The sequence below is a fragment of the Metopolophium dirhodum genome, chromosome 5 (assembly GCF_019925205.1).
Source record: "Metopolophium dirhodum isolate CAU chromosome 5, ASM1992520v1, whole genome shotgun sequence".
NCBI lineage: Eukaryota > Metazoa > Arthropoda > Insecta > Hemiptera > Aphididae > Metopolophium > Metopolophium dirhodum.
The window spans coordinates 22,778,044-22,797,414 of NC_083564.1; the positions used below are offsets into that span (position 1 = coordinate 22,778,044).

Here is a 19,371-nt window from a genome sequence, read left to right on the forward strand (position 1 = left end):
AGCAATCGGAAAAGTATAAATATAATTCGTGAAAGTAAAAAATGATGTACTTAATAATATATAATTTAATAGGTTATTGAACAAAATTGAAACAATATAAATATTAATAATAAACAAACAGTGAAAATTGGTTGGTTACCAGACATATTATTTGGCCAGCATAGTATTTATTATAATATTATAACATAAGAATAAAATGTTTTCAAACGTTTTAAATTATGTTTGTAGCCAACACTCAATAATAATAATTAATGCTATGTAACCTAACCTACGTGTAGGTGAACATACATTATAATTTATAGCCAGGGTCGTCCTGAGTTAAAGGGTAAATAAAAATAGGGTCCTAAAATTATAGATTAATTTAGTTAGGTGTCAATATTGTAACTGTTATTTTATTATTGATATCAGAAGTACAGTAAATATGTGAAAATTAGAGTTAATTATTTTATATGCCTACCAATTAGTAGGTAGGTAGTATACGAGTGTATCGGATGACCAGTTAAATGTAAAATGGACGGTGCAGTAAAAGTTCATGGACCAAGTGTTCAATATTCACGTAAAATACAAAACTCGTCAACTTGTGCGAGTCTCTGTGATGTTCGTCGTAATGGAGGTGGTCGTGGTCGTGGTGCTGTGTGCCCGCCTCAGAAGGGATCTGCGACCCTGTCGCCGGCATTAATACGTATGGTGGGGTTAGTCCTGGCGTGATCCGCTACAGCTGTATCTGTGGGTTTTCTGCCTAATTTGTCTGAGTGACGCGAATCCCGGAAAAAAAAACCAAAGTGATAATAATATAAATCAGAGAATTAGCATAATCACAAAATATAATATACAATATATTTGCTGTGTCATTAATATTATAAAAATAATATATAAATTAATTATATACATTCAAATATTATACCTACATTTATTTTATCCAATTTCAATGCTGGGCAAGTTAATCACTTTTTTCAACTAGTTGAAGATAAGTTTCTTTAATATAGGGTTTGCAATGTTAAATTAAAGTTATATTTGACAAAAAACGATTGCAATTTGTAAACGTTACTATAGCGGAAAGTGATAATCAAAAATAATTAAATACCGCAAAACAAAACATAACGATTAACAAAATATATTATATATCATAAACAAAACATAACGCGAAACGTAATTTATAGAATATCATTAAACGAAAAATAACGCAAAACGAAATATTTTAAAATATATTTATCTATTTATTTTTCGTAGACATATTTAATTGATTCCGTGGCACTTCATCGCGTGAAATATTATCGCAACTATTTCGTCGTGTTAATTGTATCGTTATCACTACGCCGCTCGTATAAGTTCACTGTGCTTCACTTTATCGTGTTAATTGTCGCCTTATACTTGAATAGTTGTATGTACTATGTTGTATAGGTGTTGTATATGTGATGCACCTATCTTAATTTTTCAAATTATGAGTGCGATAGTACCTACGTGGTTACGTAGCTAAGTAGCAAAATAGCTACGTCTATCTATATAAGTCTAAAAATGTGAATAATTGAATGATTTTTATTTTTATCACTCTTAAATCAAAATATTTTTTTTTCCTGGGAAAAATGGTTGCTAGAAAAAATCATAACTCAAGAAATTAACATATTTACGATTTTTTATTCTTTAATGTCCAAATTATGCTTTAATATGCAAAGTGAATTTGTTCCTACGAAGTTAAGTTAAATTGATTTAATTATTACTGCTAGGTATGGAATTGGAGTTTGTAAAAATGACTAAAGGAAAGGACCAACTTATTTATTGAGGTTTTATTTACAACAAAGAGAGAAAATTGGAAGAAAACACTTACTGGAAATGTTCGGAATATTACACCACGAAGTGGCTTTGGGTCAAGTTGTGAGGGATCACACATATTACCAACATAATCACGAAGTTAGAGGGGGTCAAATTGGAGTTCTTCAAGGATAATGAAAATTAGCTTAGTCCATTAGTGAATTACTTTGAACTCTTTGAAGACACCTGTAAGGTCGTCTAAATCGTCGTGGAACGAAGTGCTCCTTTTTTCCATTGGATATGTGGAACTAGTATCAAGGAGCATTTGAAAAATTTCCAAAGACCAATAATTAAATTGAAGGTTGGCACAAGAAATTTGGTTCTTTGCTTGATTATCACCACCCTAACATTTGGAAATTTTTGGACAAAATAAAGGAATCCTAAAGTTAACGGAAATAACGCAAACCCAGTTCACTGCTAGCCAACCAATTTTTTTGTTAGTAATTTTATAAATTTAAAATACCATTTTTTAAAATGTAATTTTTATTTTCATTATATAAATTAAGTAGGTGAAATTAAATACGTTCACACGTAATTCGTAAATTAACAAAATCTCATAAGAATTTTCTTATTTTGTTGTAATTCTAAAACTAATCACCGTTATAGTAGGTATACTTGAAATTTTCACCAAATGTTTTATATTATTATTTTCTATACATGAAAACTGAAAATTTTCAAAATATTTTGACTCACTTTCAGCTATTAATAGAAATTTTCATTTTTTTCTACAATTGTCAATTAAGTTCTAAATTCACTTATCTAGACACCTACAATACGCGTCGTTGATAATTCTATGTGTAACGTCGGTGACGCGTTTACGCGTTATGTAAAATTTTACCGAGCAGCCACGTGTAAAATGCAAGATAACAGATAGGGTAAACTGAGTAGGACTGTCCGGCTGTAGGATTACGTCAAAACACCAAGCCAGATAATATAATATATTTATTATAAAATGGATAAAATTAATATACATTTACAAAAAAGTATATAATATGCGTGTGTACACGATAATATGATTAAACATATTATTGTATAGTTTCCTCCGGTCTAAAAATAACCGATTTCAAAAACCAAACATTTTTTTATTTGTCTGTTTCCCATGGTCAAGGTTAATATAAATATGTAGAAGGTTTGCTTATCGTGCTCGTATGTTGTTATTGGTCAAATTGCGTGTGATTTCAAAATAGTACACATATTTTTGTATTATATCCATTATTTAATAGATTAAATATATTTAATATTTAATACGTATAAATGTATGCTTTTATTATTTTTTTCGGGAAAAGTTGTTTTTTCTACAGAATTCTATACTATATTATATGGAAATCTATGGTTTTTTCATTATTTTATTAGTTAGTATTTTTGTAGAAATACTTGGCTCAATATTTAGCTGTTGTTTTCCATTATTGATACCTATTAAATTCAGTTTCGATTAATTTTATCACTTACATCCATTCATCCAGTCAGACCTCCAAATTACAAACGATCTAACCTAGCAGGAAGAGTATATTTATGTTCTTCGTTTGTTTTTGTTATAGAACCTAATTCAGGAAATTCGTTTTTAAACTTACTAGCTATCTATCCAGCTACATATTGAAAACCGTCTTCTTCAGCAATATTAGTTTGAGAATTAACTGTTCTATTCTCTTGAATCAATGAAGCAGATGTAGATGTTGACGAATTTGTTCTTCGATGTTTTTAACTTCTGGTTCTCTATTACAATCAGTATTATCTTTAAAAAACTGTTATAGATCATTTATGGATACAGGAACCTAAAAAATAAAATAGTACATTTTTATTTTGTATTTTAGATAGGTACATATTATCTTCAGATATTATACTAACTCATTTTTTTTTATTATTACCATACCAGTTTTCATTAATGTGGCCATCAGAAACTCATCTGGTTCATTGTCTGCAGTGTCGTATCTACGAGATACTGCAATGTCTTTTCTAATATCATCATATAAATTCTGCGTATAGCGCATTTAATGGTGTCGGATGATCAATTAATCCACCACGAATTCTTAACTGCAAAAAAAATTTTCCAACCATCATGATTCAAACGTTGAGTTAGAATGTATTCTAAATTGTACATTTGATGAAAATATTCATTAAGGTTTTGCAATAATGTACCTAAAATGTACAACAATGAACCTACTAAATATAATGACACCTTATTGAAAAATGTCCATACTTTTTTTTTTTAAAGTATACTCATCATTATTTTGAGTTGCATTTACTTTAGATTTTGACATGACTCTCATATTTGAAAATGCTTAAAATAACTTTTTGTAATTTTTTTTTTTGTTCTTCCAGGTGTAAACCATATGGCCTTTTTATTAGAATTGCTGCACATACATTAGATGAGTTCATTACATCTAACCACTTGTTTATTAGTAATATGAAATCACCAGTATTAATAGCCATATTTTTATCTGTTCTTGGAAAATAATGTTTCAATGCTGTTCCGATAGAATGTGACATACATTTTTCAGCAAGCAATACATTTTGGCGTTGTGTTTTAATACAGTCTAAATGGTTTTTTGTCAATTGATAACAAGATGAAACTTCCGATTCAGTATTTTTTAATAATTCTTCAACTGGTCTTTTCGTCACAATACTTCCATCGCCCATTATAAATAAATGTGGAGCATCAGTAAACATAAATATTGGATCCCCGGTGTTTGGATGCGAAAAGGCAGTATTATCAACATTTATATTTAATATTTTCCATAAGCCCATATTTCCACCTTTACAGTCACTTACACATGCTACTACAGTATATTCTACAGCATAGAGCTCGCTAATTATATTTATTAAAATCTTATCAATCATTTTTTTTATCAAAATCTACAAATACTGACTGCTTCTATTTAGCAACAAGTCCACGGGCTAAAACTATTTGATTATATGGTCCCATAACTACATCATTCGCTTTGTCACATTCATATTGGCATGCCACTTTAACTTCATAAATTGTAATACTACAAGTTTTTCTATAGAAGATGAATAAATTATTTTTTGAAATATTCATAACTTTGATGATACCTTTAAGAATTCCTTGTTTCATATTTATTTTGGAGGCCCATCTACGTAATGATGATAAACCACGCAAAGAATAATTTAGTGAGCTACGGACATATTATAAGTAGGCACGTTGACGGGAATTTTATCAGTTGACCATATCTGACTGATCATGTTTTAGATTGTTTGTAATTTGTAGTCATAATCATAATTGTCATTCAACTTTATTTTAAGATCTTCAATTTGTCTTCGGGCATGTTCAAGACCTGCAGCTATAAAACGTTCATTTAAATTGTTTTCAAACTGATCCTTACTAAGGTTTTTAGTAACACTAATGTCAGCTTGTATTACATTTTCATTTGATAAATCCTAAAATTATTTAGTACATTGTACCTAATAGGTATATTGTGACTAAGTACCTGTTGTACAGACGACCCTTCTCCACTTAACAAAGTTATTAGCTTATTGTGTTCTTTTTTTTTATACTCATCGAATATGAACTTAAAGATGTTATATTTGAAGAAGATAATATTATTCCTTATTCCTTATTCTTTTATACTTAAATTTAGAGACGGTATTGCTGGAAATAAAGTTAAATACCGGTGCAACAAAAAAAAAAAAAATTAAAAATTAAAAAATTATACTAGTTCAACGTATGAAAAGAAATTTCAATTTTACTTAAGTCTAAAAATTCCAAAAAAAAATTTAATTTAAAAATTTAAAAATTAAAAATAAACAATTATATAATGTACTATAATAGTACAACCCTCATTAAATTTTATATAAAAAATTAATTTTAAAATATTGATTAGAACATGAGTTATTTTATTTGTCAGGTGTTTGGTATACCTTGTATAATTAAAGTTCAAATTAATAATAATTAAAATATATTAGGTATAATTTTTAAAACAGACAAAAATGTTTACAAATACTTAATATATACTTTAATATTTTAAACAATGTAGGCTCTTGTCATGGTATTCACATTTATTTTTAGTAAAATATTGAATTTATTGTACGAAAAAAATATATGATACGGTCTGCACGTATCCATTATATTTCCTTTTATAATGAATATATTCAAATTCTGATTTTTGGAATTATTTAAATTTTTTGAACTACCTACTTAAACTGTTCTGAAGCGATACAAACTTCTTTTTTGAAATGAGAACCCTCGTTTTTTCTGTTAATAAATTAGAAGTCAAGATACTTAATTTAAAATTTGAACTAGTAGTTTCTCAGACTGATTCTAAGTTATTAAAATGTTTATACTAATGATATTAATCTTGAAAAGTGGTTTTACAATAATATAATATATATTATGTAATATTGGATCTAGTATTTATTATACTTGGACCATTTTTACAAAGAATTTTTGTTGATAGATTTATATTAAAAATTAATTACTACCATTTTCAAAATCTCCAGAGCACCTCCATATCTTCTAAACATATAATCATGGACATATTACCTTTAGTAGGTACACTAAGTTAATCAACTTAAGAACTACTCATTCAAATTTTGATTGTGTGCAGGTATTTTTAATATTTTTCAACTGTCATTGTAACAATATATTAGAAGCCTTGTATTTAATTTTCAAGTTTTTTGACCCAACTATTACAATTTTATTGATATTTATAGAAAAAAAACTAATAAATTAAAAACTGAATATGCCCGTAAACAGCTCAAAAAATTCAAAATATTTTGTCATGTATAGAAAATTCTAATATAAACCTTCAGTGAAAATTTCATATATCTACATTCTACAGTCATTTGTTTTAAAGTTACACCAAATACCAAAATCGGACTTGCGTAAAAATTCCAGTATTTCCTTAATTTTTATTTTGTTTTTCGCAGCGCTTTTAAAAACTATTAGGAATTTTAAATTTTGACCTCCTTGATGCACCAAATAGATTCTTTTTCCAATCGAACAAGATACTTTTGAAGAAAATTGAAGCAGTAAAACTGCCCCAATCGTTGATGATAGGTAAAAAAAATAAATAAATAAACATCATTGTAAAATCAAATCACTCCGCTCAGAATCTAAAATATTTAGCCTTTTAACTAATTGAATGAATACCTATTAAATTAAACAATTAATACCTTTATTGTTGTATTAATTTTACATAAATCTAAAATATATTTTTTAAATGAGAATAATATATTTTTATTTAAATTCTTATTTAGTAAAAAATTGTTTATTATTTAACAAACTTTGAAATTTGAATAGATTCCACATTATAACGAAATGAAAATATAAAATATCTAATATTTCACTAATTGTTTACTAAATTTTCAATTGAACAAAAATATGTGAAGTGTACTGATTGAAAAAACAATGAAATATATTTCAAAATAATAAAATTAATATCTCACGATGTATAACAAATTATGGTTTTGAAGATAATGAATTCATCTATAATTTACAAACATTTAGATTAATGATTTTACTGATTTAAACAATTGATACATGTAGTTATGTAGGTACCTACATTTTACATAAATCTGAAATATATAATCTTTTAAAAGTGGATATATTTGAATTTAAATTCTTATTTAGTAAATACCGTTGAATATTTAACATACACAAATACGTGAAATATACTGAAAATATTGATTTTCATAAAACATATACTATTAATTTACTTACGTTGTTATACACGACATTAATCACTGTATGAGTTCAAATATTCGCACAAACACATGAATTATATTAAATTATATATTCAACTTTTGTAACTAAAACAAAGTGTTCGAGTTTGTCTTTATAATAGATTGTATATTCATACATTTCTCATCAAAATTACGTCCTACTACGAATACGATGAGCTTAGCGTACATATTATGGTATAGCTCCAGTGCCTAATTCAGTTCCGTGCTACCAAAGTTAACTCAACCATGTGTCAATTAGATGGATCGGTTAACATTCATAGTAGATTCGAATTCGATTATTCGATGGCTAAAATGGTGAATAACATACTATCTGTTCAAAACATTTGACCATTAACCATCAATATTATCAAAGCTGTGTAAAAGTAAATATGTTGAAAAAAAAGGAAATTTAATCATACCTAAGTATATAATACTAATAAAATATATATTCAAAACCATTTACCATTCAATTCTATATCTTTATTTATAAATACAGTGTTTTAATTTAAATCTATCATATATTTACTTAAAACACATTAAAATCGTACATTGCAGTATAATGTTGAGATGTAAAATCCGATCAATATAGGTATTGAGTATTGATGAGATGTCTTAAAAATCTGAACAATAGGTATTAATTGTTACATTTTGTTTAAATTATAAATTCACTAATTAACTGTTTTAAAGTATCGTTTACATTTACCCACGAATTATGACTATTGTCCAAACCTAACCATTTAACATATAATTTGTTATAATGTTTTTTTTATAATACGTTTAATGAGAACGGTTTCGGGAAAAAAGAGAAAATTATTTTATTTTATTTTTAATAAGATACAGGTCGGGGCTCAAAACAAGTGAGATATATAATAGATATTAACAATAAATTAAATGATAAGTAGTAACATAATAACTAAAGGTAGACATAATTCAAATAATATTAGCAAATACCCAGTTGAACAATTGTTGAGGATAATTGAGGGTGGTGTCTTCGTTAACAATTCGCATAAAACGGTTAATAGGTTAATTTAAAATGTTATTATTATATTGTATTTTATTTCATATTATGGAAATTTAAAAGCCTGGTCCATTTTGACTTTGAATTTTTTATTTAAATATTGGGGAAATTACTCAGCCTAGAGGGATTTCTTATATAGATTTGTTGACTGTTATTTGTTTCAATGAGGAAATTATTTACCGGTTCTTTAAAGTTCAATACATCAACCAATAGCATCCTATCTAAGAAGTATAAAGAATACCCCCATGGTGTGAAATCAGTCCGTCTTTTTTATATATTTATTGTATGATGCTCAAGAAAGAGGGGCCCATACAAATTTGTTTGCACCTGCGTCTTTGGCTCTCTGGTTACGGCACTGATTCGACACCATCTGTACAGCAGAGCGATTACTCACTTGCCCACTATTTTTTTTTTAATCGTTAATTTCATATTCTATAGCAGAGTATTTTCAATAATTTAATATAAGATTTCATTACTTATATAAAAATCATTTTTCGAAAGAGTAGTACATTTTAACGTGTAATGATGTAGAAATTAGTTATAAGTTATAAGTTAATTGTTATAACTTCATAAGTAAGTTATACGTAATTAAAGTTTATATCAGAGTGGAGTATATCATTTTGCAGGTTAGGTACTTCTGTGACACTCCACTCTACTTATCTAAATTGTAAATACTTATAACTTATAAGTTATACGTTATACCATTGATATTTGATTTTAAATACTAGTATAGTATTTATAATCAATGGTTATACCAAACTCAGTAAAAATATTCTGCTTTGAAATACAAAATTAAAAATATATAAACTGTCGTGCAAACAACAAAAACCTTATAACGATAGAAAAGGGAATATTTTATTCAGTATTTTTGTAATGAATTAAAATATATTATAACAATAATATTTTCAAAAAAAATCATAACTTTTCGACTACACGAGTATTCACTGTAAAATAAAGATTAAACACTCATTATAGAAATATAGACTGTTCGTGTAATGCCTAACATTTTACTAATAGTTTTAATGATCTATTTTAATAATTATGAATTTTAATATGTAGACATTATATTATTATATAATCAATAAAGTAGAGATAAACTTATAATAATAGGTAAAAAAAATGTTATTATTTTTTAACAGTTGAGAGTGCTAAAATTAAACTTGGGGTGCTTGAAGGATAGCCCTAGCATTTCTTTAGAGATGCGTCAATATAAAATAAACAAATATAAATATACAATTGTTCACTTAAAAATAATCCTTAGTGAGTTGTAAGTAGGTATATAACATGTATATAATTGTATAAATCTGAAATAGATATGACTGTAAATAGTAAATACTATTGTTCAATAATATATTTTATTCACTTAGTATGATAATTTATGTTTACAGATGAATCAATGTTTTTGGTTAAAAATCAAAATAGTTTCATTTTTCAAATTATTCATATATAATACCTATATATATATACATACATACATATAAATAAATATAATTTGTTATGTTATGTAAATTCAGTGTCCAACAAAAAGTATTTCTATTTATTTGTGAATGGTTTTGGATAAGATCGCCAAAATACAGAGAGAATCGTAGATAAAGGAACAAATAAAAGGAAATAAACGGAAGACCCCTTCCAAGTAATATAGTTTTTTAAAAAAATGAACTGGATGCCAGTCAACATCTCTCTCTCAATCCATTCTTTCGGTGTATAGACACGCTGCAGAAAACACTACCTACCTACGTCGTTTAATAATTTTAATCGTCAGTGTAAAATGTTTTTCGTAGCCGCAGTCATTTCTGTTTTTATTATTGTTTGTATCTTAGATATTATTACACCGCATAAATATCCAATAGGTAAGACTTATTTAAATTATTATTATATTTAATAGATTTAATATTATATTTACAGTACAGTATATAATATAATAGAATAAATAGATAGTTAAAATATTATTTTAAGTTTTTATTATTTATATGATTTTTAAATGCATTGTGTTTATATAGTTGTATACTTTATAGCTACCTAGGTACTTACTCATATACAAACAATATATAATATATAATATAATATTATTATTGGATATATTTTAGAATGATCAATAGGTAGGCATTTAAAACATATCTTTGTTAATTTAATTTTCTAAGATTTTAATTACTTAATGTACCTATTTACGAATTCTACTGAATATATTATAATAAATTAAACTATAATAGGTGTCTTCAGCCAAAGTACTTATTGTACATTAAAATTGTATAATCCAGCAGTAGTTTTATTTAAATGTATTCTACTAGCTATTAAATGTACTAATCATATTCTAATGATTTTTAACTAAAAATAATATTGATCTCTTAACTCTTAACATAAAATTATTTATTTATTTTATCACATTTTAATAATTTGTAGGTTACCTACTAACAAAAAAATAATATATTTTTAATAGTTACTTGGTTTTTTTGTTTAAAATATATATCAGCTTTAATTGACAAATAATGAAAACTGAATTTTTATTTTAAGCCCTACTCACAATGTTTGTCATTTCACTCAAAAATCTCTCCGTGCATTTTTATAGAAAATATTTTTTGTAAGAAACGCGTGTACATTGTGCGTCATAATTTTTGGTTTCCAACAAATATATAGGTAATACTCACATACGCGTTATGAGGTTCAAATTAATTCGACAAAAAGTAATTTTTAAGATGTCGAACTGTTAATACGTAGAAAATCATATTCAAGGCCAACAGTGTCAGAAGAGGCCTAACTTTCTTATGGTAATTATTTTTTTATTGATTCGTTTCATATTACAAGCCACATAGGGTCATATAGGTTCCTATTAAATTAAATATATGTACCAAAGAATACCGTAAATCGTGTGGGTGCTACTCGTTTAAAATAAAATGAATGAATTTTAATATTATTATATGCATACCAACAAGCAACAATGCACCTGCAGGTGGCTGGCATCTATAGGGGTGTATTGTTTGGAAATCATTAATTTAGGGAAGACAAAAAGGAAAAAACCGTTGACCTAGAAACTAGTTATGATCTTGAGATAGGTCAGGTGTAAAGAGGATGTTTAACCCTACCTCATTTATTTTCTAAAAGAAACAATATGTATACATTATGTTGGGTGATCTCAGGTACTCGATAACAAATAATGTGTTTGTTATTTTCTTTCGTCTAACGGTCGTACCTAAAGATAAGCATTATGTTAGAGGCCTACAAGTTTTCATTGCCTTCAGGCTTCAACAGTCATTGACTCCGTTGTAGATTCTATTTTGTAATAATTTATTTTAATAAAATGTAAATAGTAAGTGTAAATTTAAACGTTAGGTACTTAATGTTCTTTACCACATGATGTGGTCGGAATAAATATAATGTTTTCAATAGTGTATTTTTATACCTATAATCTATATACACAGTACACACTTAAACAAATCTAAACCAAGAACTAAGAAGTGAATTTAATTCTTTTCTTTTAAGCTTCATTGTCAATTTTGAATAAATATAGATATTTTATCGATCACTATTATAGTATTATAGTAGTATACTAATATAGAACCGTAACCAGATCCAAAGAAGTGCATGCACTCCTCCCGAAATCGCAGTTTTTTTAAACTACAATAAAATATATAAATATATAATATACATGTTACACGTATATTGTATATACACTATTATTGCCTACCTAGTACCTACCAGACTACCTACAGAATACCGATATAATTATATAAATATAACATGTTAATGTAATAACTAATAAGTAATAACTTGGGCTAGGATTTATATGCAACAAAAAAAATGAACTATATTTTACATAAAAATCAGAAACTGCCAATTAATAATTAATTTTTTTTATAAATTACTAAAATTATAATTTGTATAGAACTATTATTTTTTATAAGTAGTTATTATTACATAGTCATAGAATATTGCTGTAATAATATTATGTTCTTTCAAATTTTGAAACACGAATGACCGGCCCACGGCGGTTGGAATGAAGAATGGATTTATATTGACTACAACTTGTAATAGGTAATGAAAAACAAAAATAATGTAGGTATAGGTGGTACTCCTATCGACCGTCTGACCAAAATAAGATTAGATACCTAGTAAATTTACGACAATTCGAAAAATAATCCAATAATTATGGACGTTCATTAAATAAATACCATTTAAAATTCATAAGATTTTCAATAATCGAATTATTCACAAATAATATGCAAAAGAAAGTTGTTGTATTTAATCAAGAATAATCCAAATCGTAGACATTACAAATCCATAGAAATCGTAGCCCTAGACTAAATTAAATAACAATATTGAATATACATGTTATTTTAATATAACATCTCGGCTCTCATTACTACCTATTCAGAATATTAAAACCTGGCATTTTAAATTCAATGACATATTTTAAGTTTTAGGTAGATATCCAGTTTTGGATCTAACTTATACACTGTTTTATTATATCTATTGAATTAAATTAATTTGAAATAGTATTATTATTTTGGGTACACTTCAATATGGCATATAGACCAATATGCACTTCAGCGCTTGAAAGTTTTGTAGAAATATATAGTGACTTATTAAGAGTAATTCCCGAATAAATGATATGTGTTCTATATAATGTATATCTACTAAACATAATCATATTTGTAAAGAAGTTGATTTTTTTTTAGATAGTTCAATAGCATTTATAACATTATATTAGTGATATTAGTATATTACTGATATTTCGTATAATTTTATTTATAAATAAATATAGAACATAAGAACAAAATAGTAAATAATAAGACAATTACCATTAAATAAATAAACTAAGACAATATTAATGTTTACAGGCCCTACAAGGGTTCCTTTGCTTGGAAACTATCTTGAAATTCGAAAGCTCAGGAATGAATTAGGATTCTACCATTTGGTTTGGGATCATTTGGCTAAATGTTACGGCCAAGTGTTTTCTGTTAAACTTGGTCGAATAGAAGCAGTGGTTGTTTCTGGATATGATGCAGTACGGCAAGTATTGTGCAAAGACGACTTTGATGGTCGACCTGATGGATTTTTTTTCAGATTCCGGGCTTTTTATAAAAGATTAGGTAAGTTTACCAAAACAAAATATTTAAATCTTAAATATTATATATTAAATATTAATATAAGAAATTTAAAAAAATTTAAAATAAGGCATAGTATTTGTGGATGGACCAACGTGGACAGAACAAAGAAAATTTTGCATGCAACATTTACGAAAAATGGGATTTGGTGGTGATTTAATGGAAAGAATTATAATTGAAGAAGTTAACGATCTTATGCTGGACATATCAAGAAAATGTGAGGTATGTGTATCAATACATTTTTACAAATTAAAAAAAAGATTATAACCATCGTGTTGAATTTCTTTTTAGAATGGTAAACCAATTGAAGTTTATGGTTTATTCGACGTATCAGTTTTGAACGGTCTTTGGGCAATGTTAGCCGGTCATAGATTTGCGTTGAATGACTCTAGACTTGCAAGACTTATGGAATTAGTACATGTTAGTTTCAGAATGTTAGATATGTCAGGAGGAATATTAAACCAGATGCCATTCATTCGGTTTTTAGCACCTAAATGTTCTGGATACAAATACCTCAAACAGATAATAAATGAGTTCTATACATTCTTAAAAGTAATTTAAAACTAGTCAGACATTTTTATTTTATTCATTAGACTATATGAAACTGTCCAATAGGAATCAGTTGAAGAACACAAATGCAGGGCCAATGATCAGGAAGATGATTTTATAAGTGCATTTTTAAAGGAAATTGAAAAAAATAAAGAATCTCCTGGTTCGTTTTCGGAAGAACAGCTTCTTGTTATTTTATTGGATTTATTTTTAGCTGGCTCAGAAACTACAAGCAGTATGTTATCATTCGTTATTTTACTTCTCCTTAAACATCAAGATATACAAGCCAAAGTACACGCAGAATTAGATGCAGTAATTGGAGATCGAGAAATTCATCTTGCAGATAAAAACAGGTACAGAGCTAAAGACTTACATAATTAATCTAAATAATAGTTTTTTTTAAACAAAATTGGTAATAATAAACAGGTTGAATTATCTTGAAGCCGTATTAATGGAGGTTCAGAGACATAGTAATGTGGCGCCGTTAGCAATCGCTCATAGAACTATTAGAAAAACCAGCCTACAAGAATACACAATACCAAAAGTATAATAGCTCTGTTGTTAAATATATTTTGTAAACATTAGAAATAATTATTGTAAAAAACAATTTATAGGATACATTAGTATTGGCGAGTATATGGAGTGTTCATATGGATGAACAGCATTGGGGTGATCCCAAGGTATTTCGACCGGAAAGATTTTTGGACAGTACAGGAAAAATTATAAATGACAGTTGGTTTATGCCGTTTGGCGTCGGTTAGTATAAATTATAAATATTTGATATCGTCATTAATATATCAACAAATTATTTAATGGTTTAATGGGTGGTTTTGAATTTTTAAATTGAAGGTAGACGAAGGTGTTTAGGCGAGATATTGGCTAAGACCAATATATTTATGTTCATCGCCAAATTAATACAACATTTTGAAATACGAATACCTCAAGGAGCCAAATTGCCAGATAAGCCTCAAGATGGTGTCACTATTTCTCCATCTCCATTTTCTGCTATTTTTATACCTAGACGTTGTTTAAGTCAATAAAATGAAAATTGACGCAACAATTTAAATTTAAATCACTGATAATTCACAATCTTGAAAAAAAATCAATAATACTTACTATTATATATATTATTATTAGGTACAAACCTATAATAATATGTTCTACAATCTACCTATTTTTCCACAATACAATACAATACCTACCGATGTATTAAAACTATCATAGCTTTTAAAATATTTTATACCATATATAATAGGTTATTTTTATTATATACGATACAGATCCATTATTTTGTGAAGACACACATTTAATTATCTACATACGCAATGTACCTAATTTATTTTTTTATTTTATTGAAATATTAAAATGTATAATATGCTTATTTATTTTGATAAGTAATAAAATTTATATAAGGAAGTAAGAAGGAGGATAATTATACGAAACTATGAAAGAATGACTAAATGAAGAAACCGGAAGAATTAATTAAGTTATATAAAACTGATTTAATAATGGAGACTGAGGAGCTGTTTTGTACGGCGCTGATATTGAGGGGTTGACATGTTATATTTAAGTATTTATTTATAAGTAGGTATTGTTAATAGAGTATTTATTATTATATTTATACAATGAACGCCTATATGTAAAAATCATATAAATGTTTCTGTTTAATCAATAACTGTATACCTAATAGGTACTGATTTTGTATTAATTTAATTTTTTTATTATTTAATTTTAACTATATAATAATCATATAATTTTTTAGTAAAAATGATTTATATAATCTACTTATAATAATTAAAAACTCATATTTTATTGTAGTAGTTACCTATTAATTATTATATATAAATGAATCAAATACAAAATTAATAGTTCAATAAATTGTTATTGTTGTCTGTTGAAGAACATTAATTTTTATTAATACCTATCTATGATTTATTTCTATGTGGCTGTGTTATTATTATTTGGTCATTTGGGTTACAACTTAAACCAAATATATGATCACTGACCAGAGCGGTCCTAAAGATTTTCGGGACTAGGAGTAAATTAATTATGGTGCCCCTGATTCCTGAATCATCATAACACGATGAAATACAAAAATAGTCACAACTTACAGAGATTTGCTAAATATTAGACAATTTGACCGACCAAGGTCATTCAAACTCGCCAAATTGGTGTAATGTATTGACATAATAAGATTTAATTCTAATAGGTATAGGTCTATGTGTTAATGTAGTTATAATAGTTTTCAGATAATATATTTATTTAAAATAATAACACTCTGGCAACAATACTAACTGTGTGAGTGCAGGTACGACACTAAACAATGATCTGTAAACATTTTTTCTAGTATAAATAATGCTTTGGTTTTCAACTTGAGCATCTTTTATTCTTTTTTGATAGGAAAGTGAATTTAATTGGTACGAAATTTTAGAGGTCAAATTTAAAAATTTATAGTAGTTTAAAAAACCGTCGGAAAAACAAAAAAAAAATTAAGGAAACCGAGAATTTTACGCCAAACCAGTTTTCGTAAAAATCTTGTTTTTTTTTTGTGTAACTAAATCACTAATGACCTAAGATACTTTAAATGTACACTAGATGCTTATAATACCATCAATCATATGCTTATATACACTATTAAATTTTCAAAATATTTCGATTCCTTTGAGCTATTTTATAGGCAGGTATGGTTGTTTTGGATTGTCGACAAAAAAATTTTTTTGTTCGGTCAAAATACTTGAAAATTGAATGCAGAGGTTCTCATAAATTGTGGAAATTCAAAAAAAGGTGTTTTCACAATAATTTGTATGAACGTTTAAAGTTAGAATAAAATTATAAAAATTAAAAACTATTCTGAGTTAGAACTTCATAAAAAAATGTTCTATTTATATCTAAGACTTAAAAATTTAACTCAAGATTCCTCATAAGTTTTCCTACCTTAAACAAAAAAAAAGGTGGATAAGTGGATGTCCCTCTGCTGTGCAGTGGGTCACTGTAATGGATGGTGTTAAATTTGAATTCAATGATATAATATCGTTGTATAAGAACAACGATTCTGAGCGAAAACGGTCAGTCAGCCTATGATATTACCAAGTATATTTGATGATATTATTGTGAATAAAGTAATTTATATATAACCTATTTACGTGGAGCCTTGTTGTAAATTTTCAATCCTTAGCCATAAAAGTTAAACATTTTCTACATTTTTAACTACAAAATAATTATTACATTTTAAATTTGATGAATTTTGTCAAAATTCGAACTTTAAATGCTTATAAAAAAAAATTGTGCCTATGTATTTTCAATATTTTTTAACTGCTATTGTAACAATATATCAGGAGCCTTGCATAAAATTTTCACGCTTTTCTACCCAACAAATAAAATGTTATTGATATTTATAGAAAAAAAACTAAAAAAATTGAAAACTGACAATGTCCGTAAACAGCTCAAAAAGAGTCAAAATATTTTCAAAATTTTATCGTGTATAGAAAATGCTAATATAAACATTCAGTGAAATTTTCAAGTATCTACAGTCATTTGTTTTTTAATTACAATAAAATAAGAAAATTGTTACATGAGAAATCGAGTGAATATCAAATGTTGTAAAAATATAAATTTCAGACGCTCATAAAAATTTAATTTAAGTTTCTTGTAGACATTTTTTTTTTTGATAAAGGTAGACAAACTTATGAGTAATCTTATATTACATTTTCATATCTTAGATTTAAAAAGAAAAGTTTTTATGAATTCTCAACTCAAAAAAATTTGCTAATTTTCGTGATTTTTCCGTATTTTGTCAAATTTTGAACTTTAAATGCTTATAAATAAAAACTGTGACTAAGGATTTTTAATTTTTTTCATCTCCCTTTGAAACAATAACCTAGGAGCCTTCTATTAAATTTTCAAGCTTTTTTACTCAACAGATAAAATTTTATTGATATTTATAGAAAAAAAAATAAAAAAAATGGAAATTGACAATGTCCTTAAACAGCTCAAAATAAGTCAAAATATTTGAAAAATGTTATGGTGTATAGGAAATTCAATTATAAACACTCAGTCAAAATTTCATGTTCCTACGGTCATTTGTTTTAGAGTTACACCAAAAACCAAAATCAATTTTCTCGAAAACAGATTTTGCGTAAAAATTCCCGTTTTTCCTTAATTTTTCTTTTGTTTTTCACGTCGCTTGTGAAAACTACTGGGAAATTTTTACTTTTGACCCCCCAAAGTACCAACTAGATTCACTTTCCTATCAGAAATGTTACTATTGAAGAAAATCCAAGCACTTTTACCGTCCTAAAAGGTGATGACAGACACAAAAATAAAAATAAAAATAAAAAAAAAATAAAAAAAAAAAAAAAATAAAAAATAAAATAAAAAAAAAAACACACATCATTGTAGAATCAATACATTCATCGCTTCGCCCAGAATCTAAAACACACACATCATTTTAAAATCAATACATTCATCGCTTCGCTCAGAATTTAAAAAAACACACATCATTGTAAAATCAATACATTCATTGCTTCGCTCAGAATCTAAAAGTTTATACAATACTTAATAACTAATAACTAATACTAGTACTTAGTTTAGTGTTTCATATGAATATTGAAGATGTACACACACTTATACCAAAGACGATGTTGATTTACCCAATGAACTCAAATTAAACATTTTTTTCTTTTCAAAATTGTAATTTGAGGAATAACGATATCTTCTTATAATCTTACATCTGCAGTACGGTTAAACATGGAACCTTGCCTAATCTATATAAAAACTTAGGGGGCAGGTGCACATTTTTATTTTTTGTAGTGCACAAAATATGTCGTAGGTAGTGCACACAAAGTTAGCCACTGGGGGATGCCGAGAAATTGTACTTAAATGGAACCCGAGGCAAAATTGTCCTTTCGCCCAAACACCCTCTAAACGGCATTGCAATATGATTACGCAGCCTAAAATGCTACCATAGTATGTGTATTGTGTAGTGTACATCAGCCTCTACAATTAATGTTAGATGCATTAGACAAAAAAATAATAATATGTTAATATTGTGAGTTGGGTACCTGTAAAATCGAAGTTAAAATTAAGTACCTACCTAGGTACCAGCTAAAGCTTCATCGTCAATGTTTCAATATTTTGTCATTCATTTTTTCTCAAATTCCTTAATTAGGCCATCTGTTACAACTTACAAGTCTGAAAAATAAGCTTATTTGATGA

The 19,371-nt window shown here is 26.8% G+C and overlaps 1 protein-coding gene across 1 annotated transcript; it reads left to right on the forward strand.

Annotated features, from left to right (window-relative positions):
* Nucleotides 1–10,170: 10,170 nt before the first annotated feature.
* Nucleotides 10,171–15,996, forward strand: LOC132944858 (methyl farnesoate epoxidase-like). Its single transcript, XM_061014381.1, has 8 exons — nucleotides 10,171–10,356; nucleotides 13,342–13,593; nucleotides 13,679–13,830; nucleotides 13,900–14,160; nucleotides 14,224–14,510; nucleotides 14,584–14,701; nucleotides 14,772–14,913; nucleotides 15,007–15,996. The coding sequence occupies exons 1-8, from the start codon at nucleotides 10,275–10,277 to the stop codon at nucleotides 15,195–15,197; spliced, it is 1,485 nt and encodes a 494-aa protein (XP_060870364.1). The 5' UTR covers nucleotides 10,171–10,274; the 3' UTR covers nucleotides 15,198–15,996.
* Nucleotides 15,997–19,371: the final 3,375 nt, after the last annotated feature.